General features: G+C 37.8%; 1 protein-coding gene across 2 annotated transcripts in view; it reads right to left on the reverse strand.

Moving 5' to 3' along the window:
• Window positions 1–15,616, reverse strand: part of RPN13 (regulatory particle non-ATPase 13) — a 37,375-nt gene extending 21,759 nt beyond the window's left edge. For both annotated transcript variants that reach the window (XM_089990661.1, XM_089990660.1), the window contains exon 1: window positions 15,507–15,616. In XM_089990661.1, the coding sequence (XP_089846787.1) occupies window positions 15,507–15,520 (14 nt within the window). In that variant the 5' untranslated portion in view covers window positions 15,521–15,616. The remainder of the gene's footprint in view (window positions 1–15,506) is intronic.
• Window positions 15,617–27,055: the final 11,439 nt, after the last annotated feature.

The following is a 27,055-nucleotide window of genomic DNA, read 5'->3' on the forward strand; positions in this document are numbered from 1 at the left end:
TATCATCATTTAGTGTCTAACCATCCAAAGTTTCATAATCAACAGCATTAAGGTTAAATACAAGCCACACATACACTCGATCCTCTAGAATACAGTTGTATGCTTGATTCTGTACAGATATACCTTTTCACTACTCTTACTCGTGGAGAATCCAACCAATGAAAAAAAAATTAGCCTCCTCTAGGTTGACACATATCATAAGAGCATTAACATTTCTATCAAAAACTGATTAATTATTGATCCTTCATAGAATCAAACACTATAAAATTGGCCTGTCTATGCCAATTTGAGCACTATGAGGATGCTTAGAGCATAGTAACCACTATCACCAATGTCTAAAAATATATCAATATTAATGTTTCTATGCAATAGCCGATGAAGACATGAAAAACATCAAAATATTTTCAAAATATCATCATAACATAATTATCCAATAATATCACAAAATTTATAAAAATAACTTATTTTTAGATATGACAATAGTGTCTCTATCCATGACAAACTATCTTTTTCTTTTTGCTTTGATATTATTTCAGTATGCATTTTCTGATTCTTTATTTCATTTATATTTTCAAAATTTTGCTCTGTTTCTTTATGTATTTGAACGAGGTCCGACGTGCGGTTGGCCATACTGAGTCTCCACACTTGAGCCAGCAACCTAGGGTACAATTTTTCAAGTTAAAAGAAACAAACTAATCCTACCTCAATTTATTTTCTTATACTGGATCAGCAAGCCCAAATTGAACTTGGAGTCAAATTTAAATATTTTCCCAAATTATCAAATCTGGGAACGAAAATACAAGTACCACACCTTACATAGAGATGAAAGGACATAATAGCATAAATTAAAGTATTTGTTCAGATAAACATATACTCTTGCACCCTTAACATGCCAATTTAATGTCAATATAAGAAAAAGTACAAGAAATCACGTTTTACATCATTGTTAGAACCTTCGAGAACTCTGATATAGAAGGCTCAAAAGAGGGACCAGAAGGATTAGTCTTTTAGGCTCGAAAGAGGGACCAGAAGGTAAGTCTGGGATACAACAAACGAATATTGTAATTTGAGCTCAAGAGACTCAAGAGGATCAAAACTGAGATTTTTTTATCGTGGTACATGTGTCGGGGGTGTTGAACCCTACTGGACACGGTGAGAAAGTGGTATGAGGTTTATCGTGGTTGCGGCTAGGGAGAAAAAGAGAAAAACAGGGTCAAATAGCTAATCGGGAATGTGCAGTCTGGGCTCGGTAAGTGTTCGGGTAAGGGTTTTGGTCCAGACCTGAAAGAACCTAGTCTAAAGGGTTTTAGGGTCACCTAGGAACATGTATCTAAATAGAGGAAAAGGGTGTTCACGGTAAGGGGTTATCGGTTTAAAAAAATTGGATATTTCGAGTATTCGAAAGGATGCAGTTTTGGATTCCGGGTTCTAGAAAATTAGTGAAACTTGTTCTAAGGCTATGGAGAGGTTATAGGGTTGGAGGTTTGTAGCTGGCTGAGAAGGAGTTTCCCATGTTCTGGAACCCGGACACACAATCAGCAATGCGGAGATGTCGCTCCGCTCGTCGAAGAAGCAGAAACACACATTCTCGGGTACTGTTGGAGTTCGGGCCTCCCAGAAAGATTGAACAGCCAGCCCTTGGGGGTCTGGACTTCATGTGAACAGGTTTAGAGAAAGAAAGAGAGAAGAAGATGTCAAGAGAGAAAGAGACGGAGAGAGAAGGTTATGAGAAAACCTCAATATAATTCAATGCTTAAAAGGGGTTCTTTAAGACCTCTATTTATAGCATGAAGGTATGCAGTAAAGTCCTAATCCATAAGCCACAAAAGAATCTTATTATGAAACAAAAACTAGACTATAGAGAGGATTCTAGAGTCTTACCTCTATCAGGACTCCTACTCTAATTAAAAAAAACTTAAATTATACTTTACCTAATTAACTTTTAAAAAAAATCTAGCAGACGTCCCATCATGTTCCTCCAATTAGACACCTCCCCATCTAGGGCCCACAGGGTGGTTCTCCTTAGTTCTAACGTGGACATGTGTCAGGCTCTCCTTCTTTCTGGTATGAACCATGTCCATTGACTTTTTCATATGTAAAGAGGACACATTAGCTTCCATATCACTCTCTCGGTCCCACCTTGACCTGGGAAGCCATCTTTCATTGTTGATGTTGTGTCTCGATCCTGATAAATTTGTTGGATCTAAGCCCGTAACAACACCACGCTCCGAATCACCTTGCCCCCAAAGTCCAAAATTTGGAAAGTTCTTTTTCAAGTCGAATTTTCATTCCCATGTAGCTAAGTATCTTCTGCTATGGTCCCACATCATTCGATCATACTTCCATAGTCAATTCATCTTCAAGATTGCAGTGAGTTGGGGCACACGATCTTCATTCTCGGGCACATCCACAACCGTTGGAGGTTCACCATGGAACAGTTTGAGGCGAGATGTGTAAGACAAGATGGATCTTCACCTCCTCAGAGAGTGCCAAACGGTAGGCTAGTCTCCCTATCTGTTACTCAACTATGTACGGTTTATAGTACTTGGGTAGGAGCTTTTGGTAGTCTTGGTCCAAGAGACTTTTGTCCTCTATCTTCGTGTTTCATCCACACCCAGTCTCCAACCTTCAACGCCTGATTAGATCGACCCTTGTTGTACATGTGTTTCATGCGTTGTTAGGCCTTCACATTGTTTTCAGTGTAGTGAGAATCTCATCTCGCCCCCTTGAGCATGATCTACCTTAAGAGATGCAGCACTCTCGTGCTCGTATATGACCACTAAAGAATGTGATCTAAAATTGACTCAAGAAGATCGAGTTCTGATTGCTCACAATACTCTTTGGCATGTTGTGAAGCAGATGAAGTGGGGCGTACTTGAAAATTTTGTCCACCAATGTCATGATGACCTCTTTATGCTCACATGAAGGCAAGGCTTCCACTCTATGAAAATATCTTGTCACGCTCGCTCGAGGTTCAGCAACGGTCGTAGCAACTCGGGCAGTTTCATCGCCTCATGCTTATTGACTTGGCAAACTACGCATTTGCGCACATATTCACGACACAAGCCTTCATGCCAGACCAATAAAAGAAGGCTTTCTGCCTCTGGTACGTTTTGGGCACTCCCCCATATCCACCACTAGGTGTGTTATGCACCTAGTGAAATAGAGCCCGGATCTTAGTTGTCAAAAGTTGCGCCTAGGCTGGTAGGCGTAGGGCCACCTCCTAGGCTTATGGTCTAGGCGGTAGGACCTATTTCTTTTTACCTAGGTTGTCCATGCCTAAGCCGCACGGACATAATTGTCATGTTTTAAAAAAAATGTCTTTTTTTCTTTCTTTCTTTCTTTCTTTCTTTCTTTCTTTCTGTTTTTCTTTTTCCTCCCTCCCCCCCCCCTAAAAAAGCTTTCTTTTTTTACTCCCACCTTTTCTTATTTTGTTTTTCTTTTTTACCTTATTTTCTTTCTTCTTCCTACTTTCACCCCTCCGCTTAGTTGTCAAAGGCAAAGCCTAGCCGAGGTAGTCTCTCGGTCTGATGGGCAGTTGTACAGACATATATATATATATGTTTTTTGTGTAATTGTATACAATTATATATATATTAACATATCATAAACATATATTATAAATTTACAATATTATGTGTTTATATTATATTATAATTATATATACATATTTGTATACTTAATTCGTGAGTTATCTATTTGACTGTTTTTATGTAATATAATTGTTTTACAGTGTTAACAATTTATTTGTCTATTTTTTATTGATTTTATTTTGTATAAATGTTTGTTATTAATTTTAGTAGTTTGTTTACATAATTTGTATGTTTTTTTTTAATATTTGGGGTACCGCCTAGGCCTTACCTAATCTTTTTAGGGGCTCTGCCTAGCACCTTTGACAACTAAGGCCCGGATCATGTCACTTTTCGACAGTAAATGTATCCTTAAATCGTCGAAAAAGTGCATTGGCCGTTTCGTTCTCCAAACCCTTCTTGTATTGGACTTCGAAGTCATATCCTATGGGCATCACGACCCATCTTTGCTGGCCGACAAGAGCAATACACAACCCCAACAAGTATTTGAGGCTTTGGTGGTCAGTCCATACGATGAATTTTGCGCCCAAGTAGGTAGGTGTGCCACTTCTCCATTGCAAGAACTGTGGCAAGCAAGGTTGTATGTACGATATGTATCATTACTATAAAGAATAGTAATATGATATGCACTCATATCACAATACAAGTGTGTATGTATCTGTATTGTACGATACAACCCTGTATTGTTTGATACACTCTTAGCACACTTTAAAAAGGGTTGAATCATAATTTTTTCTTTTTGGTTTTTAAATACCTTATAAGGCACAACTCCCTCATTTGTGTAAGAGGCCATTAGAGGGATATTCACGCACCCTAGGAGTCGTGAGTGTAATTTGAAGGCCGATATGTGTGCAAGGGAGAGTACTTTTGGAGTTTACTTCAGTAAGAGTGCATTTTTACCTAATTTTCACTCAAGTGAGATAAGATAAAAATCTTAGTTTTTTGTTTCATTTGTATATGATTGAAGTTGAAGGAGGGTAAGTTCCTTTTTTTATGTTTTTAGAAGATATTACTTTACTTTTAATCTTTTTTACCCTTAATCCCATTTTTTGTGCCTTAATACTCAAAATTTGTCCCTATAGAGCATTCGTACTCTTGGAGGTCGATGAAGGGTGGAGGTCTTGGAGCAAAGGATCATGAATTGAAATATTGTACAGCAGTTGACTTGGATATGTGTTTGAAAAGAATGGTGAAATGTAACTTTTGTGGTTTTATAATGCAAAAAGGATTGTATAGCAATGCCACATAGAAATTATGTACACATTGCATTCTTACTGATATCCATGTTGAGCATCTAAATAGTTTTATAGAAGATACAAGAAGGGCAGGAGTATGTGATGCATTTGCCATAGAGAAATTGACATAGGTTGTCCCTGATTAAAAAGATGATGACTCATCATCATCTCGCGCCACTGAATGATGCAATGATCGAAGGAAATCATTGAGTTAAAGTTTGACACCAAAGATGACTTTTATTATATGTTTTTGTCCCCTTAACCTGGCATTTTGTAACTAAAAAATATAACTTTAACTTTTGTAATGAGTTATGAAAACTTTTTGGCTTTTGAATGTAGATTATTATTTTGTCTTAATCAATTGTATTTGTGGTGATTAGATGTGGCTGCAAAACCAAATGTGTGGTTGTTTAATGTTTAATAACATATCTATGCTTAGTTAATCTTATTACATAAATAAATTATGTTCTTGTATTATATGATTTTTTTATTGTTTTGTTTTTTAGATTTTAAAAAAATAGTGAAATTTACGATGTGTTACAATATGATTCGTATCTTACTTTGGGCTTGACTAATACGGGTTGTGATACTTAAAACCTTAGTGGCAAGCATCCCCTGTCATAGGTACACAAGGCACGGCCCCGATTGGCCAAGGCATCGCTCATGAAAGCAATGGGGTGTTTCTCTTGCAAGAGGTCAACACCTACTCCATTGTCGCATGCATCTGTCTCTACCACGAAAACCTTGAAAAAGCCCAACAAGGCAAAAACGAGAGTTTGGCACATGGCTTCCTTCATCCTCTCAAAAGCATCGGTAGCTTTGTTGGTCCACGCGAAGCTATCCTTCTTTCAAAAAAAGGTAAGGGCTAGGTTGTGAGACCATAGTCTCTCACGAATCTCCAATAATACCCGATCAGCCCGAGGAAAACTCGAAGTGCCCTCGCAGTTTGTGGCTTGAGTCATGCTTGCATCACATCTAGTTTGTCCGAAATGGCCCGCCCGGAGACAATATGGCCAAGATAGCTCACCTGCTCTTGTCCAAAGAGGCACTTGGACATTTTAGCATACAAGTGATGCACTCTTAAGGTATTCAAAACCACACGCACATGTTGCATATATGTGTCCCAAGAACGACTATGCACCAATATGTCATCAAAGAAAACAAGAACAAACTTCCGTAGCATAGATTTGAAGATGTCGTTCATGATAGCTTAGAAAGTTGCAAGTGTATTCGTCAACCCGAAGGGCATGACCAAGAACTCATAGAGACCGTCAAGAATCATAAAAGCTAGCCTATCATAATCGTCATGGGTTATAAGCATTTGGTGGTACCGCGAACGAAGATCTAGCTTGGTAAAGTAAACGGTACCGTGCAACTCCTCAATCAGTTCCTCAATACCGTGGAACTTGTCATTCACAATGATGTCGTTTAAGTCCCTGTAGTCGACACAAAACCTCCATGTGTCATCCTTCTTCACCAAGAACACCAGTGAGGAGAAGACTCACATTAGGGTGAATGATCCCTTGGCCCAACATCTCTCTCACGAGTTTTCAATCTCGTCTTTTTGGTAGTATCAATAGGGTTGCACATTCATAGGTCTCGTGCCCTCTTTCAAGGGTATACGATGATCTTGAGACTGTCCAGGAGGCAGCCCATGTGGCTGAACAAACACATCAGAATATTTCATATCAAAAAAAATGTCCAAGGGGACTGAGGCGCTTTTTGGCTTCATCGCCTGGGTGATGAGCAAGTATGCACTTTGGGTACCTCATAGAGCAGCTTCAATGCCAAGCTCCCTAATGTTGCACTTCCTCCGTTGTAGGAGGTCTGATAGCAGCAAACTTAATGTCTCCTTTGTCCTTCTGTAAAGACATCTTCATATTGGAGAAGTCACAATTACTTTTCCCAAAGTTCGTAACCAATGCATGTCTAGGACAACGTCAACACCATGGATAGATAGGGTGTATAGGTCCACAATGAATTTAGCTCCTTGGAGCTGCAAACATACGTCGAGACAAACCTTTAAACACTTGAGGTTAGTCTTGTTGTCAACCATAACATCGAAGGAAAGGTGTGCCTTGAATTTGCACATGATTTCCCAAACTATGCTCTCACGGATGAAATTGTGAGTGCAAGTGGTGTCGATGAGAACATTTACCTCCCCTTAAGCTAAAGCGATCATGGATCCTTATGGAGTTGGGCGTAGAGACGCCCGACAGTGCATGGAAGGAGATATTGTGGCAAGGCTCCTCCTCACAATCTACCTCGTTTGGCAACTCTTTTTCTTCAGAGTTTGATTCTACCACTTGAAAAATGTTGTGGCGCTTGCATGTGTAAACCACTTCTCATTGCAGTTGAAGCATAAGCCCTTCTTGATGTGCTTTTCACGTTGTGCATGTGAGATGTATAGCACCTTAGGGGCTAACATCGCCCCCATTGGATGAACCAGGCTTGGTTTGGCCACCCAAATAATGGTCGTGAGCATCGATAGGCCAATTCGGCCTTCGCATGACTTGGAGTCGTTTTTGCTTCTTGTTATGAAGCTTGACCACCCTATAGGCCTCCTCCAGACTCTTCATGGTTGCGGTTAGGACCTCGATGAGAAGGTCCTCACGCAACCTGCCGATATATGACCTAAGCAAGGTCTTTTCATTGACTTGGGGCAAAAGCAAGAACATATTCTCAAATTCTGCTTGATACTCGTCCAAGTTACCCTGTTTGAGATTTTTGAGTTCCACATGGTGTTTGACCAGCACCGTGAGCCCGAATCTCACGCTTATTCGATCAACAAAATCAGCCCAAGAGGGCTTTCCCATGTACGAGGTCTAACCACTTGTCCCATTGAAGGGTGCCACCCTTAAGGTAGGTGACTGCCTCAACAACACGTGGCTCCGAGGGCGCGTTGTGACATGTAAAAAAGTGCTTGAGTTTAAAATTCACTCACGCACGTTCTCACCAGCAAAAGAAGGAACTTCAAACTAAGGTTTCTTACCCATGCCCTGCGCGAAGTCATGTGGTGGCTCCCCAAGAATCTATCTGTTCGGGTCCTCCATGTGTTCGCCGACAAAAGCGATGTCTCGGTTAACTCACTACGTCAGTGTATTGGGCAGGAGGGCATCAAAATGATCCAAAAGATTTGTAATTGACTGCTCAATACGCTCCAAGTGGTTGCATTGCCCCGCACTCGCTTGACGTTGTCGAAAAAGTTCGGCTTATCTGTTTAGCAATTGCCCAGGCCTGCTATGCATGCTTGAAGATTCTTCTTATCAAATATTGGAGGGTGGTGGTTGCTCTATTTGCACAAGTTCGCACTAATACCAATGTGTTAGAACTTAGAACCTCCAGAATCTCTAATGTAGAAGCCTATAAAATGGAATTGAAGGGTAAGTTTGGGTTCACAACGGATAAATATTGTAATTTGAGCCCAACAGACGCAAGAGGATAGAACATGTGATCTTTGGATCGTGGGGGCCTCTGATACACGTGTCGATGGTGTTGAACATTGTTGGACACGGTGGGAAAGTGGTCTGATGTTTTCATGGTTGGTTGAAGTTAGGGCAAAACAATGAAAAACAAAGTCAAACTGCTAATCGAGTAGGTTTGGTTTGGGCACGATAAGCATTTGGGTAAGGATTTCCGTCCAAAAATGAATGGTCTGAGGTGTTCTAGGGTCACCTAAGAAAGTGTGTAAGGGTCTGGTATAGGGTCTAAACAGAGAAAAAGAGTGGTGACGATCAGGGGTTAGCGATTTAGAGAAATCAGGTATTTTGATTACTCGTCAGGATGCATTTTTGGATTTCAGGTTCTAGAAAATTAGTGAAAGTTGTTTTAATGCTATGGAGAGGCTATAGGGGTACCTTGTAGGTCTGTAGCAGGCTGAGAAGAAGTTTCCCACATTTTGAAACTCGGACACACAATCTGCAACGGGGAGATGCCGCTCAGCTCGTCGAGGAAGCAGAAATGCATGGTCTGAGGTATTGTGGGAGCTCGGGCCCCTGAGGAGGGTTGAATGGGCAACCCTTGGAGGACTGGACCTCACGTAAACCAAGGAGGTTTAGAGAAAGAAAGAGAGAGAGATAAGTAGATGTCCAGAGGGATGGTTAGAGAAAGAGAGAAAGTTATGAGAAAATCTCAATATAATTCAATGCTCAAAAGGAGTTCTTGAGGCCTCTATGTATAGCATGAAGGTCTGAAGTAAAGTTGTAATCCATAAGCCACAAAAGAATCCTATTATGAAACAAAAACTAGACTAGAGAGAGGATTCTAGAGTCCTACCTCTGTCAGGACTCTTACTCTAATTAAAAGTCTTAATTAATTAAAAAAAACCTAATTAAACTCTACCTAATTAACTTTAAAAAAATCTAGAGAGGGGGCAGACGTCTTACCCGTTTCTTCCAATTAGTCACCCCCCCATGTGGGCCCCGTCGGTTGGCTCTCCTCAGTTCTGATATGGACATGTGTCAAGCTCTCCTTCCTTCTGGTATGAACATGTCTCCATTGACTTTTCCACATGTGAAAAGGACATTAGTTGCCACAACACTCACCTTGGACCCACTTGACTTGGGAAGCCATCTTTCACTGCCGAGGTGATGTCTAGATCCTGGAGCTCGGATCCTAGTGAGCTCGTTGGATCTAGGACTGTAACATTCATCATTGGTTCTTTCCAAAGAAGCAACATCCGGTTATGGGTTCTACAGTCAACACAAATCCAAATTTGCCTTTTTCTCCCAGTTTGCAATCTCTTTCTTACCTTCCCCTCCCCCACACTCACACCCAATTCCATAAAACAATATTATAATAATCATTAGTATAAATCAAGGTTACCAGAAGCACCATTGGACTTGGGGAAGCCCGCTTCCAAGAAACACGCTTCAAAAGCGCAAAACACAATGCTTCTAAAGTGTGTGGGGAAGCGCCCCTTTCAACATGGAAGCTCGCTTCCCCACTTGAGGGGAGTGAGCTTCCCAACAATTGGAAGTGTGCTTCCTAACAATGGGAAGCGTGTATCCTCAAACGAGGAAACGTGATTCCCATAGTTGGAAATAGTCTTTCTTGGATCGATTCCTCATTTTTGGGCTCGAACATTTTGCCCCTACAATCATTTTCTACTCAAAAAAAAAGAAGGTTCACGTTTTTAAGGGTAAGAACATCATTTGTTGTAAAAACAAAAACACAAAGTAGGAGAGAGAGGAAGAGGCTTTTTTGAACTTTTGTTTGGGGCTTAGGGTTAGTCCTTGGACCTTGGTTGCTTCCTTGAATCTGGCGACCTAAGGCTAACTTTGGCGACCTTAGACAATCTCCAACGACAACACGACTTCCCTTGAAAGGTACTCTCTCTATATGTCCCCGGCTCTCACTCTCTCTTATTTTTATTTCATTTATTTTTTTATCTAGTATTATTGTGCTTGTTTACTTCAATTTTGAATCAGGTTATCTACTCATGTTTTATTTTGTTCATGATAACATAAATTTTATATTTTCGTAAATTAGAAAAAAATATCAAGTTATCTCTCTCCTATTCGCTTCCCACTTCATTCTCTCTTCATTTCCCCTTTGATTCCTTTTTCACTTCCAGTTTGATTGCTAGGTCGCTTTCGATTCTCTTCTAGCTTCCAAGACGATCCTAGGTTTGTTTCTAAGTCATTCTACATTCCCGCTTCATAAAATTTTAGAAGTGACTTACTTCCCGCTTTCGTTTCCCGAATCACTTCCCGCTCTCGCTTCCTCAATAGCCAGCTTTGGTAAAAACAATAAGGAGATACTTGAACCTTTAACGTTAAACACCACATTTACATTCAAGAACCCCAAAAATCAAACTCTAAACACTCCTAAACACCCCCATTACATAAAACAATATTATATTAATCATTAGTATAAATAAGGGTTACCAAAAGCACCATTGGGCTTGGGGAAGCCCGCTTCCACAAAACGCACTTCTAAAGCGCAAAATGCAATGCTTCAAAACGGAAGCTTGCTTTCCTGTTTGAGGGAAGCGAGCCCCAGACAATTGGAAGTGTTCTTTCCAACAATGGGAAGCGTGTTTCCTCAAATAAGGAATCATGATTCCCATAGTTGGAAATCATGTTGCCCGGATCGATTCCTAATTTTTGGGGCTCAAACATGTTTTCCCTACCTTATTCATTTTCTGCTCAAAAAAAAAGAAGGTTCACGCTTTTTAAGGGTAAAAACATCATTTGGTGTAAAAAAAAACACAATGTGGGAGAGAGAGAGAGAGGATTTTTCGAACTTTTCTTTGGGGCTTAGGGTTTGATCTTGGGCCTTGGCTGCTTCCCTGAATCCGACAAACTAAGGCTAACTCTGGCGATCTTCGACGACAACATGACTTCCTTTGCAATGTACTCTCTCTCCCCCTCTCTCTCTCTCTCTCTCTCTCTCTCTCTCTCTCTCTCTCTCTCTCTCTCTCTCTCTCTCATTTTTATCTCATTTGTTTTTTTATCTAGTATTTTTGTGCTTGTTAATTTCAATTTTGAATCAGGTTATCTACTCATGTCTTATTTTGTTCATGATAATATAAATTTTATATTTTGGTAAATTAGGAAAAATATAATCAGGTTATCTCTCTCCTATTCGCTTCCCACTAGATTCTCTCTTTATCTCCCCATTGATTCCTTTTTTCACTTCAAGTTCGATTACTAGGCCGCTTTCGGTTCGATTCTCTTATCGCTTCCAAGACGATTCTAGGTTCGCTTCTATGTCATTCTCTGCTTTCCGCTTCCTAAAATTTTAGAAGTGACTTGCTTCCCGCTCTTGCTTCCTGAATCACTTCCCTTTGTTGGAAGTGTGCTTCCCAACAATGGGAAGTGTGTTTCCTCAAATAAGGAAGCGTGATTCCCATAGTAGGAAATCATGTTGCCCAGATCGATTCCTCTTTTTTGGGGCTAAAACATTTTTTCCTTAGCTTGGTGAGCAAGAAATATCGGTAGATGATTGTTTCAAATATTTGGGATCTATCATTCAAAAGTATGGAGAAATTGATGGAGATGTAAATCATATGATAAAGGTTAGGTGGATGAAATGGAAAAGTGCAACTTGAGAGTTGTGCGATCGTAGAATGTCATTGTGGTTGAAGGAAAAGTTTTATAGAACGACTATTAGGCTCGCTTTACTATATGGTACGGAATGTTGGGCTACCAAGAGACATCATATTCAAAAAATAAGTATAGCTTAGATGCGTATGCTTAGATGGATGTGTAGAAATACAATAAAAGATAAGATTCGGAACGAGGAGATACGGAAGAAGGTAGGCATTGCACCAATTGAAAATAAGATGAGAGAGAATCGTTCACGATGGTTTGGACATATTCGGCGAAGGCCTAATGATGCTCCAGTTAGAAGAATGAAGAAATGGGAAAATATATTAGTTAAAAGAGGTCGGGGTAGGCCTAGGAAGACTTGGATGGAGATGATAGAAAAGGATATGAATGCTTTGAACCTCACCGAGGACATGGCATTGGATAGAAATGATTGGAGGAGAAGGATTCATGTGGAAGACCCAGAATGATTTTCTTTGTTGGTTCATATCACTGACCCCAATTGTTTTGGGATGAAGGTGTAGTTGTTGTTGTTGTTATTCATTTTCTACTCAAAAACAAAATAAGGTTCATGTTTTTTAAGGGTAAAGACATTATTTGGTGTAAAAATAAAAACACAGTGTGTGTGAGAGAGAGAGAGAGGCTTTTAAGAACATTCGGTTGGGGCTTAGTGTTTGTTCTTGGGCCTTGGTTGCTTCCCTGAATTCGGTGACCTAAGGCTAACTTCGACGACCTTAGACGATCTCCGACGCCAACATGACTTCATTTGCAAGATACTCTCTCTACAAGTCCCTTGCTCACTCCCTCTTTTATTTTTTTATCTAGTATTATTGTGCTTGTTTAGTTTATTTTTTAATCATGTTATCTACTCATGTTTTATTTTGTTCATGATAACATAAATTTTATATTTTGGTAAATTAAGAAAAATATAATCAGGTTATCTCTCTCTCCTATTCGCTTCCCACTTGGTAAATTAGGATAAAATAATCAAGCTATTCCTCTCTTTATTTCCCCTTTGATTTCTTTTTCACTTCCAATTCGATTCCTAGGTCGCTTCTGGTTCAATCCTCTTCTCGCTTCCAAGATGATTCTAGTTTGGCCTCTATGTCGTTCTACGCTTCTCGCTTCCTACAATTTTAGAAGTGTCATGCTTCCCGCTTTCGCTTCCTGAATCACTTCCCGCTCTCGCTTCCTCAGCAGGCAGCTTTAGTAAAAACAATAAGGAGATACTTGAAGCTTTAACATTAAACACCACATTTACTTACAAGAATCCCAAAAATCGAACTCTAAATACTCATAAACACCCCATTTCATAAACCAATATTATAATAATCATTGGTATAAATCAGGGTTACCAAAAGCACCATTGGGCATGGGGAAGCCTGATTCCATGAAACGCGCTTGAAAAGCACAAAACGCAATGCTTCTAGAGCATGTTTCCTCAAATGAGGAAACGTGATTCCCATAGTTGGAAATCGTATTTCCTGGATCAATTCCTCTTTTTTGGGGCTCAAACATTTTTTCCATACCTTATTCATTTTCTACTCAAAAAAAAAAAAGAAGGTTCATGTTTTTTAAAGGTAAAAAACATCATTTGGTATACAAATAAAAATACAAAGTGGGAGAGAGAGAGAGAGGCTTTTTCAAACTTTTGTTTAGGGCCTAGGGTTTGTTCTTGGGCCTTGACTACTTCCCTGAATATGGCGACCTAAGGCTAGCTTCGAAGACCTGAGACAATCTTCGACGACAACATGACTTCCTTCGCAAGGTACTCTCTATAAGTCCCCTGCTCTCTCTCTCTCTTGTTTTTTTATCTAGTATTATTGTGCTTGTTTAGTTTATTTTTTAATCAGGTTATCCACTCATGTTTTATTTTGTTCATGATAACATAAATTCTATATTTTGGTAAATTAAGAAGAATATATCCAGGTTATCTCTGTCTCCTATTCGCCTCCCACTCAATTCTCTCTTCATTTCCCCTTTGATTTCTTTTACACTTCTAGTTTGATTCCTAGGTTGCTTCTAGTTCGATTCACTTCTGGCTTCCAAGACGATTCTAGGTTTGCTTCTATGACGTTCTACGCTTCTCGCTTCCTAAAATTTTAGAAGTGTCTTGCTTCCCGCTTTCGTTTCTTGAATCACTTCCAACTCTCACTTCCTTGACAGGTAGTTTGGCAAAAACAACAAGGAGATACTTGAACCTTTAACGTTAAACACCACATTTACTTCCAAGAACCCCAAAGATCAAACTCTAAATACTCCTTCAAGAGCAACACAAAATCCTAAGTTATCATTTACTTCCTACATTTCATTATCTTCCTCACTTCTAATCATATTAAGCAACATCATTGTCATCATTAATGCAGATGTTAGTAGTAATGACAAGAAATAGGGATCCTCACAATCCCCAGATGATGACAAAGAAAAAAAAATGAACAAAACATATGGTTTTTCAATCATGAAGAAATTAAAATTGTGTTTCAGACAAATTATGAGGGAAACAAGAACTCCTGTGCACAAGCTCTTACGCTCATTTGATTAATCTCACGGGGGCAAAGTTCTGTGAGTAGAAAGCATAACAGATGCAAAAGAGTCAAAATCAAGCCAAGCCAAGCCTCTCCAAGCTCAGCTCCATGAAGGTTGTTGAGGCCTCGCTGGAATGATGTTGTTCAAGCTAGCCTTGCCAATTTTCTGACAAGCTTGAGCTCGACTCCATTAGCTGATTTAACTTAAAACGAGTCAAGCTCAAGCTCAAGCTCAAGCTCAACTCGCCGTCAATCCAGGAAAAACAAATATGAAATGAAATGAGGACCGATCCTTTAATTCACATCAAAATCATTTTTGGTGGAAGCTTCAAGTAGAACCAAGGATCTCTCAATTCCACGATGGGGTGTGCATCGGAAGAAGACTCCGTTCAAGGGTTTCTGCAGAGTCTTCTTCGGCTAAAACAGAATCGGAACCCCCCACCCCCCCCCACCAACGGGAAAGCTTTCTGCGGAAAGGGGGGGATCACGTTGAAAACGGCCCTCTCTTTCCGCGGGGAAAGAAAGGGCAGTGTTTGCGTAGCCACGGTGGGGCCCACAAACCCCCCCTGTTCACGCGAACGTGCCGGATCCACTTCGCCCGCTTGCCCTACAGATGATCACAATGACCTCCCAACCCCCCCCCACCCCACTCACACACACAACTGAAGCCCATGCCCTATAGAAACCACCGCCGCCGCCAAGAAACTTTCCCAAAAAAGCAACTAGTTATCGATTCCCCAGCATTTGATGTTTTGAACGGCACAACAATTTGGGAAAATTTGTTTCTGACAAGAATCCCCACATAAAATAGGTTTCTTGTTTCAACTATTCCTGAGAGGGTGGATCTTTTTCTTTTTTGCGTTACGTCAAGAACGAAATTTACTCAAAATGGAGCGGAAACATAAGAGAGACGGAATAAGAAGGATGAGAAAAAGGCGACGACGAAGAAAAAGAAATAGATGAGCCGCGAAGAAGAAGAAGAAGAAGTGGGAAAGAAGATAAACAGAAGAGTAAAAAAGAAAAAAGAACGATAAAACGAACACGGGAGAGATGACCACAGAGGAGTGGAAAAGAAAGGAAAGAAATGGAGAAAACGAGTTGTACCTCTTGCTGATCATCCCACCTCGCAGCTCGCCGGAGATTGCCGGGCGCCCCTCAACTCGCTCGGAGAGAAGCCCTAGCCAGAACAACCCATATTATATCGGACCTTCGAAAGTCGAAACCCTCTATAAATCCGATTAAAGAAAGGTCACTCACCAAAACATACCCGTTTTTTTCACAATAATTCAATTTCATGCCTACTTTTTTCTTTTGTCGACAGCATACCTCGTTTTTTTTACATGCTTAATCAAAATTTGTTACACGTTTGGAACCATGCCACAAAAGACACGTGTACGTGTGCGTGTACGTGTACGTGTACGTGTACACGAAAATATATATATATAACAATTTGTTTTTTCTATTGTTATTATGTTTTAATAAAACTATTTTTTATTAATATAATATAATCAATATAAAATAACGTATATTCCTCAAATTGTCGAAAACTATAAATGTTTCCAATCTTCTACTCAAGCACATACTCAAGTGAAAAGCTTGTAAAGAGTTCAAGCTTATGAAAAAATGAAGCCAAGAAGAGATATTTACAGGCTCTTGTCAAACCCCAGACAAAGGTCAGCGCCGGTCTCAAAGAATGGCTTCAACCCCAAAAGGGTGGGTAAGATTTAGGTTAGTCTAGATTCAGATCAGGTTCAAACCCACATAAATTGGCACTAGTCTTAAAGACTAACTTTGTTCCACTGTATCTGAATGTGAATCGGGTCAAAATTGGTTTTAGATTAGGTCCAGACTGATATAGGTTGCCCCCAGAATGGTTCTGACCCATTGGATTTGAATATGTATTTGGTCTTGACCGACATCGATCGATGCTAGTCTAGGAGCCTTTCTTTGATATATTGGATTTGGATCCAAACCCACATAAGTCAGCGCCAATCTTCATGACTGGTTGAGATCCATTGAATATGGATCTGGATCGAATTAGAAACCGAGGACTCATTCTGATACACTCTGGGTGCATTGGAAATGTAACATCCTCCTCTATAATAGGTCTTTTGGGCTTGAAAACAAATTCAATTATTTAAAATAACAAAAGTGCCCTTAAAATGAACTATACTTTTCAAACAGGTTCTTCTCCAAATCCAAAATCGTGTTTTGGCTATAAATTTTTACTTCTGCATTAGATTGAAGTGATTTTTGGCTCATTGAAAAGCTAAAAAACTCCACTTTTGTTTGAAAGAGGTTGTGATGATATTTTATGGGTTAAAAGTTTGAGTAAAGCAAATTACCTTTTGAAAATATTCTTTGAAAATCATTTTATCAAATGGGATACTTGAAAATACCCTTTGAAGTGTGTGAGTGTGCATGTTGTTGACTCGGAAAACATAAAGTCCTTATCTAGAAAACTGCTTTGTATTCTTAATGAATGGTGAAGTATAAGAAGTTGCTCTATGTCATGTCTATGATACTTAAAGTACTTGTCGTTACTTCTTGGGATACTTTCCTTTCACTAGTGTTTGGTCTGGAATAGTTGACAACTTTAGCAATTAGGCCTGAATCATAGTGTCCATAACCTCTTTATATGATTGAGCAATTTCTATAATCTTTCTATTTTTAGGCCGTTGGGAATCATAACTCTTTAGCCTTTTGATCAGACTTCCTTTGATAAGGAGATCTCTAGACTACTTTTGTGGCACTTGATTCTGCCCCTGATTCTTGGGATTCTAGTTTTTTTTTGTGCTTTCTCACAACATTTACTTGTTTTTTTTTATATTCACTTTTTTGGGAATTCTCATCTTTGTTGTTGTTTTGCTTGATGATGATTCCTTCATAGAGCCGTCATTTAATGCCTATATATACAGGTAGAGAGAAAATGGTTACTGCTATTTCCACATATAACGAAAAAAAAATGAACACAAACGCTTATATATACAAGTAAATTCGTACGCTAAAACAGGATCTTGCATCGCTTAAAGTAAACAACATGCAAAAGTTCATGAATATCACAAACTTTTTATGAATTCTACATCAAAAGTAGACTTTTACAACAACCAACGCAAAACAATTGACAAAGTTTGCACTCTATGATCCATTATGAGTCAAAATGTGAAAGAAACCTCTATGTTTTTTTTGGAGAGAGGTACTATTTCACCAATCGAGATCGAGTGACATTGCTTCTTCGATCCGTCAAATTTGTCATAGATTATGATAATTTTTTGATAAAAAAAGGAAATAAATCAAACATTATAATACCTACATTTTTTTATAATTATTCAATCAATAAAATAAAATTTTATGTCTAAATTATGGATTTGAGTTTATTGAAATTTTAATTTAGTATGCATGTTAATCATGAGTAAAATTGGTTTTCAATTGAATTTAGTCAATAATTTAATTCAATAAAAATCCAAAAATTAAAATATTTTAAATTAACTTTAACATGAATTTGTAATCTAATTTAATTGAAAATTATCAGTTTAAATTTGGATATGCTTGAGTGTCATTTAGGATTCAACATATGGATTTGGATCTAAAATGGATTAAAAAATATGATTTTGACATGAATTTAATTTAGTTTTTTTTATTAATTAATATATAATAAAGTAAATTAATCAAGTAGGAAACCAATGGGGTGGGATGTCCCCCTAGGTGGGCCTATCCAACTTGGCAAATCTCCTACTTTATTTGGAACTTTCATAATTTTTAAAATAGTTAATAGTTATAATTATTAAAACTATTATCTAGTTAATTAATTAGTAGTTTTAATTTGTTTAGGGACTTGTGGATTTATAGCAGGACACTCCATAGTGTGGGAAGTCCCCCTAGGTGCCCCCCCCCCCCCCCCCCCCGCCCAACCTTCTAGGTGATCTACATTGGGCTGCATTATTAAGTATTCTAAGTTATCTAAATCACTTAATTATGTTAGAGTCCTACCTAGTGGTTCGGGAAGAGCATTAATTAGGTAAAAGGATATATTGGATTCGGAGTCTTTATGAAAAGTCTTCATGGGATTGAGATATCCCAATGTAGGTATTATAAAAAGGGAAACCACCCACTTGACCCCTTCCATTGGGATTGAGTTCTCTCTCTCTCTCTCTCTCTCTCTCTCTCTCTCTCTCTCTCTCTCTCTCTCTCTCTCTCTCTCTCTCTCTCTCTCTCTCTCTTCTTTTCCTTGTCCTTTCTCTCTCTTCTTTTTCCCTTGCCCCTAAGAGGTCCGGTTTAGGGCTGGTTAAGTCTCCATTGAAGGTGCATACGTTGGTATAAGGTGTGCAACAAGGAGAAGAGGTCGTCTACAATTTTAGAATTTTGTTTTGGTGTTTGATTTTATGTTTTTCGATGTTTTGAGGTAGGCACAATTACTCTAACATGTGTACATGGTATGTGAATGCATGTGCATGTTGTGGATGGTGCACATATGCTCAACACACATGTATATCAATCAATCATATTGATGAGGCTGATGTTATAGGATTCTTAGTAGAATAATTTCTCCAAAAATGATTTTGGGAAAAATCTGTTTTGGAGAGATTCGTGTTTCTTTCATGGAAACAATTTTGAGTTGGAGGTTAGATTTGTGATGGTTGTTTATTTAGCATGATCAACATGTATAAACCTTGTCAAAATCCATATTATGGTGTATAAGCAGAATAGTATCCAAAAAAAAATTAACACTTAAATAGTGAAATTTTATTTTTGGGATTCAAGGTTTCTTTAAAAAAAAATGGTTTAGGTGTTTATGTTGTTATATTTTTGTATTGAGTTTCATGTGTAATATGATCTTAATATTATTTGTAATTCGATCTTAGATTTGCATAGATGGCTGAATTAAATATCATAAATAAACTCATGTAGGTCATACAGATTAGGATTTATGGGAGCCTTCTTTGGGCAAAACAATTTACATGACTTTATTTGTGGTTTGTGTTTGATTCATTTATGATCAACCTATATTTATTTTATTTCTGTTAGATCTGATATACATGTACATGATTCATATGCTATTCGAAATTATTTTTTAATTTTCAATATATGTTTTGGTGTATGAGTTCTTGTTTTGGAGAAAAATGTTCTTGTGTATTTTAGGATTGATTTTGTAAGTTGTATGCAACATGATTTTACATTGTTTCTTGTATAGACTGGTATTGATTATGTTATGTTGAATCAAGCTATGCAAAATCATGTTTATTTGAATTATTATGTGAAAAATACAAAATTAATATGGTTTTTGTGTGAAAAGCATGATGTCCTATTTTTACGAGACTGGACACTTTTCAAGAACTTTATTGTGTGCCCAAACAGTTAGGTCATAAATTTAAAAAAAAAAAAAATAGACGAAGAAGTCCATTTTTTTTTTGCTTCGTTCGAGGTTTGAATGAGAAAATATGACCTCTGAAAGTTGTAATCGAATTTTTGTCCTTATAGAAATTATGTATCTGATTACATTGACTTTTGAATTTTATTTATCCAAATATGTTTCATGGTTATATCCAAAGATTTCATATATGTTAGATTCATATTGAAGAACTTTTAATAAAATTTTGAGACATAAATTCATTACAGTTTGTGAGTTAGAAATCATGGAACATGGTTCCAAAACCTAAATTTTTTTAAAACACTACCTGTCCAAAAACCTAGTCAGGTTGTGGTCCATGAATTTTGATTTAGAGTTGTGATGGAGTTTGGACCTGGTCTCTATGATTTTTTTTTTTTAAAACATGTCCACTTATTTACATAATTTTTGTCTTTCTATAGATTTGTTGTTTACTACTTCTTGTATCGAATGGATCTGTTAAGGTAACAAAAAAATAGTTTTGGTAAATTGTTTATTTATCCCTAATTTAGACTCAGATTGATGTACGTTTTAAGGTTATAATTAGTTAACACCTCTATACACCTAATATATATTTTTAAAATATTTACTCACTATGGTTTGGTCATGACAAAATTTACATTGACTACTAAAATTATGTCCCTACGATTCCAAATTAAAACTCTTATGAGTGCATGTTCTGGTTTCCATAAGTGGCTCAATGGGACATGTTTTGTTTCTATATTTGAATCAGATGAATACTCTAATTGTTAGAGACCAGTGTGTGTTTTCAATGATGTTTATGATATGCAATATGGTGATTGTGAATGCTTTTATATTATGTTGTTGAGCATGTGTTGATGCTATACTGCATGTGGTTATAATATGCATGCAATGCCATAATTTTATTTGATGTACGACATGCAGTGTGTGCATGAGATGCATATAGGGTTATAAATGCACATATATTAGGTGTGCAACATGGGGTTTCAAACGATAACCATGACTTATTTGATAAAGGGGTTATTCATGTTTGATAGCTGCATTGACCCATGACTTGATAAACATAACCTTTTTCAAGATTTTGGGTATACCTCACACGGGTATGCTGAACCAGAAGGCCTAGGTCTACCTTGAAGAAGATAGGTGGTACAAACTCTCTGGACTCGTGAATTGTTAAAAATGCTTGGAGTGACAATGACTTGATTGGTCTCTAAGTCCAGGGAAGTTATGAGGTCAAGAGTACCAATATTAATCCTACGCGGTTTGTTCAGTCCTTCTGCAAAAGTATATGATTGATCATTTTTCTTAGTCGTAGCCACTAGGAGAGCTTCTCTTGGTTTGAGACTGCTCCTATGTGGTTTTTAACTCAGTTAGTCACTCAAAAGAGCTCCAGGGCATGTACTATGATAGCAAGGAGGTAGAAGGTGGAGGAGAGGGCGACACTCCATCCCCGGTCACCAAAGAAGGGTAGAGATGGGGAGAGGGTTGACGGATGGTGGAGGAAGGAGATAAGAGAGAGAGATGGAGAGGTATCTGTTGGACAGAGGGATGTGAGATCCTTTCACATAAAAGTGAGAGAGAGAAAAAGCAACTAGGTATATAAAAAGGGCCCATTGTGACTCTATAATGGTCATATAACCCTCATTGTTAATGAACCTATCATAGCGAGATCCAGATCTCGCCATTAAATATTGCCTTTAAAGTGTTTAACGACAATATCTACCGATCACAACATCTCTCTCCGTTATAGAGTAAAACCTATAACAACGAGATCAGATCTCGTTGTTATACATCTGTTTTTAATAGTGAGATGTGTGCAAGGGCAAGGCATTCTAGATAATATTCAGCTCATCGTTATTGATGGACCTAATAGCAGTGAGATTTATAACCGTAATAGAGTAATACCAACGTGATATGTATGTTGCTGTTATTTTGTTATCAATAACGGGGACAAAAATCTTGCCATTATTGCTTAATCAACAGTGGCAAGAATTTCTATAAAGCAACCATACAGTATAACTGAAGAAAAGTTCATTCCTTAGTGGACGACTGAGAGGGCATACAAATTGCGTACATATTTGAGCAGGAAAAAGGAGTAATTCAAGGTTGAATAGAAACAAGTGAGGGGACGCACAAATTATGTACACCTTTGAGGAGGAAAATGAGTAATTTGAGATCAAATAGAAACAAGAGGTGTAAAACAAATACTAGTCATAGAATGGCTAATCGATAAAAAAAAAACTATAATAGGAAAACAAATACAATCATCGGTAAATTTAGCTATAATTTCAGTAAAAAAACTAAACAATTAGAAAGAATACAACAAAGATTAACCTTCACGTATTCCTATGTTTAACGAAAATAATCTTAGAGGACACTTTTGGCTTTATAGAGCCAAAAAATTCGATGAATTGGATTGTCTAACATGACCCTTGGTATGTATTTTGTAAGTAGAAACCCAAAAAAAGAAGCATATAGCATAACCAGAATCAATTTATATAACAAACGATTTAGTAGTGAAAAAAGCTTGTTGATGAAGGTGTAGCAAGGTGAGCAGTGTGTATGTTACAGAGGAGAAGGAGAACTTATATTAGGATCCTTGGGGAGAGAAACTCCAAAATCCTTGAAGTACTCATGATTAATTAAGAATTCAAAATTAAGTTGGCAAAGAAATAATAAAAGCAAGGGATGGGTAAGGAGGCAGACCAACCTAAGACGGATTAAGAAAGGGAAGCGAAAGAAGTGATGCATTTTAAAATGTACAAAAAGTGGAAGCAAGAAATAAAAAAACAATATAAGAATTGAATAAGAATAAAAATAAAATGCAAAGAAAAACTACAATAAAAGTGGCTATTCTTAAATTTCAATAATTTTTTATTGTAAAGATTAAATTTTTAACAAAATTTAAAAAGGATTGCCAGATTAAAGAAAGCACGTGAAAGTGAGTGACAAGACATAAAGAATAGATGAAATGCGTGAAAAACATACAAGAGGGTGTTGTGTGTTCTCCCCCAAATATGCATTGTTTGCTATAGTGCGTGTTCGAAGGTCCAATTGAGTACCACATATATAAGCACGTGGGGCTCGTATTCCCGTGTGTATCAGCATCACTTAGCATCGGAGTCTGGTGCGATTGAAAAGACTTAAGTACCTTTTCCTACTATTCTTGCCATGAAACGATGGTTCGAGAAAAGGACAAAAATGTATTCCAAAAAAAGCAAATGTCGGTTTTAGAAAAAAACAAAAATATCCTCCATCCAGAAAGTTAAGGATGATGTTAACTCTTCAAAGTCCAAATGTTTCATTTTTGCCGTAAGCAGTAAACTTTTGCTTGTAACAAGAGTTCCCTTTGATGATGCACCATTTATCGTCGTCTACTGCCGCCGGAGCAGCCTTTGTCGTCATCTCGAGCCCAGGTTTCCGCCTTGGTTTTTAACTTGTGTTACAATACATTGTCGCCTTCTCGTTTCTGCCTTGTGCTACAAAACATTCTCGAGTTCACGATCGACTTGTTCGATCATTGGTGGGCGTCATAGGGGCATTTGTCGGCCATCTCTTTTTACAGTCTTCTCTTCTTTTTCATTGTCGTTAGGCAGTATGAAAGAAAGCAATGATGCACAAACATTCCTACAGGTGCATTAAGGCATCATGAGTACCTTTCCATGTCATCATGCTATTGTTGAAGAACGTATGTCATTGTAAGTGCCATTAAAGCATTGTTTTGTTATTGCAGGTGAATCTTGTCCTTTCGACAGTTGGAAAATGAAAGATATTTGTAAGACGCTAGGATCTGTTGACAAGAATGCTTGTTTACAGATGCGAGAAAGGGCCTCTACCCCATCTGATATCGTTCATTCACTCAATATATGCAATGTATTGCAAATCGCGGTTGTAGTAATATACTACCCAATTGTGAGATATTGTTTTAATTGTTAATACCAATTTGTAAGCTATTATGTTGAATTTTCGTATCGATTTGAAATATATTCTGCGATATGTATATCGATTTATAAGATATTATGGGTTTTGTAGTATTGATTTATAAGCTATTGTGCTGAATTTTTATATCCATTTATAATAGATTTTGCGATATATATATAGACTTGTAAGTTATTATGTATTTTGTAGTGTCGATTTGTAAGCAAAAAAGATGATTGTTGTATCGATTTGTAATATATTATGCGATATGTATATCGATCTGTAAGATATTATGTGTTTTCTAATATCAATTTGTAAGATATTTGTAGAAAGTTTTTTAAAACGTGTGTGTGCGAAAATGCTGGTCCACTGCCGATCCTGTGTATAACTCTTTAGTTATCCACTGTCGGTCCCAAGCCCGGATAAAGTAGGAGGGTTGCGGTAGGTCTGTGACAGGCAACATAAAAACTTAGTCATACCCTGTGAATATGAACCAATATGAGAATTTCGTTGGGGCGTTCCCTACTGAGCGGCGCGCTGTACTCTATTGGCCCGGAGGCAGTGATAAATGGGCAAGGGTTGCTAAGTCATCGCCCGAAAGCGATGCGTCACACCGGCGCCCGGGTGTGGTGTCAGATAGGCAAGGGTTCCCTCACTTTGTTGGACGAGTGGGGGTAAAGAAGTTAGTCCAAGACCATAAAATTAGGTTAGCCACTTGGAACATAGGATCTTTAACTTGTAAGTTGGTAGAGTTAGTAGATGTTATGTGTAGGAGAAAGATTGATATCTTATGTTTACAAGAGACCAAATAGGTAGGTGAGAAAACAAAAGTGATAGAACCTTGGGGATATAAGATTTGGTATGCAGGAATAAATAGGAATAAGAATGGAGTAGGGATTGTTATGAGTCGTGAGTTTATAGATAATGTAGTTGAGGTCCGTAGGAAGGGTGATAGGATTTTATTTATTAAATTAGTATTAGGTTCGGAAATTATTAAAATTATTAGTGTTTATGCATTTCAAGTAGATTTAGATGATTCCATTAAGCGCCAATTTTGGGAAGATTTAGATGAAGTAGTACAAGGGATATCTTATGGAGAAAGGCTTTTCATCGGCGGTGACCTTAATGGGCATGTAAGCATTAGTAGGGATGGATTTGAGAGTATCCATGGAGGCTATGGTGTAGGAGAAATAAACGAAAGTGGATAAAGGATTTTAGATTTTGGTTTGTGCTATGATATGATCTTAGCAAACACTTGGTTTAGGAAGAGAGATTCTCACCTTGTAACATTTAAAAGTGGGGTTAATACGAGTCAGGTAAATTTTTTCCTACTTAGAAAAAGAGATAGGGATTGTTGCATCGATTGTAAGGTTTTACCGAGAGAAAGTGTAGCTACACAACATAGAGTCTTAATTTTAGATCTTAGAATTAGACGATCCCACAAAAGGGATAGACATAGGATATATCCTACAATTAAGTGCTAGGCACTGAAAGGAGCTAAACAAGGAATGTTTGTAGAGAATGTAGTTAAGGAAGCTGATTGGTGTCTCGAGGAGGATTCAGAATCAATGTGGAATAAGATAGCGGGTGACATGTGAAAAGTGGCTAAGGAGGTATTGGTGAGTCTAAAAGGCGGTGCACCGCTAGGTAAGGATACATCGTGGTGGAATGAGGATGTCAAATTAGCTATTAAGGTTAAAAGAGAGTGTTATAGAAACCTAAGTAAGAGTCGTGAAAATGAGAATTTGAAGAAGTATATGACAACAAAGAAGGAAGGTAAAAAAGTAGTTCGGAACGTGAGAGATAAAATATATAAGGAGGTTTATGACAAGTTGAATACCAAAGAGGGGGAGAAGGATGTTTACAGGCATGCAAAGATGAGAGATAGAAAATCGAGGGATCTGGGTATAGTTAGATGTATCAAAGATGAAATGCAAAGGGTTTTAGTCAAGGATGAGAAGATTAAGGATAGATGAAAATATTATTTTGACAAGCTATTTAATGAAAGTTATGCTCAAGATCTTGGAGACTTGTTCATTCCTTTTCATGAGATGAATCGTGACTTCATGCGCAAGATTCAAAAGAAAGAAATTGCAGAGGCTTTGAAGAAAATGAAATCAAGAAGGGCAGTTGGCCCAGATGGTATACCTTTTGAGGCTTGGAAATGCTTGGGAGAGAAAGGTTTAGAATGGTTGACAAATCTTTTTAACAAGATTTGAAGGACAAATAAGATGCCTAATGAGTAGAGGAAAAGTACTTTGGTGCCTCTATATAAGAATAAGGGTGATATACAATATTGCACAAACTATTGTGGTATAAAACTCATGAGTTATACTATGAAACTTTGGGAGAGAATGATTGAGTCTAGGTTGAGGAAGGTTGTCATGATATCGGAGAATCAATTTGGTTTTATGCCTGGAAGATCAACTATGGAAGCTATACATCTTCTTAGACAACTTATTGAAAGATATAGAGAGAGGAACAAAGATTTGCATATGGTTTTTATTGATTTAGAGAAGGCATACGATAGAGTACCTAGGGACGTTCTCTGATGGACAATGATGAAGAAAGGTGTTTCTCTCAAGTACATTAGTATAATTAAAGATATGTATGAAGGAGTAGTAACCAATGTCCGCACTTGTGGAGGGGTGACAACCAATTTCCCGATAACGGTTGGGTTACATCAAGGATCTGCTTTAAGCCCTTTCCTATTTGCAATAGTGATGGATGAGCTTACGAGATCAATTCAAGAAAATGTACCGTGGTGTATGTTGTTTGATGATGATATTGTTTTGATTGATGAGTCTAGAGCTGGGGTTAATGCTAAGTTAGAATTATGGAGACAAACATTGGAAGCAAGAGGTTTTAAGTTGAGTAAGAGTAAGACAGAATACATGGAATGTCGGTTTAGTAAGCAACGAAGTAGTGATGGGAGTGTAGTGAAGCTTGGTGAGCAAGAAATATTGGTGGATGATTGTTTCAAATATTTGGGATCCATCATTCAAAAGTATGGAGAAATTGATGGAGATGTAAATCATAGGATAAAGGTTGGGTGGATGACATGGAAAAGTGTTACTGGAGTATTATGCGATCGTAGAATGCCATTGCGGTTGAAGGGAAAGTTTTATAGGACGTCTATTAGGCCCACTTTACTATATGGTACGGAATGTTGGGCTGCCAAAAGACATCATATTCAAAAAATGAGTGTAGCTGAGATGGATGTGTGGAAATACAATAAAAGATAAGATTTAGAATGAGGAGATACGTAAGAAGGTAGGCGTTGCACCCATTGAAAATAAGATGAGAGACAATCGTTTACGGTGGTTTGGACATATTCGGCAAAGGCCTAATGATGCTCTAGTTAGAA

This window comes from Nuphar pumila, chromosome 15 (genome assembly GCF_984573655.1).
Source record: "Nuphar pumila chromosome 15, dmNupPumi1.hap1.1, whole genome shotgun sequence".
Taxonomy (NCBI): domain Eukaryota; kingdom Viridiplantae; phylum Streptophyta; class Magnoliopsida; order Nymphaeales; family Nymphaeaceae; genus Nuphar; species Nuphar pumila.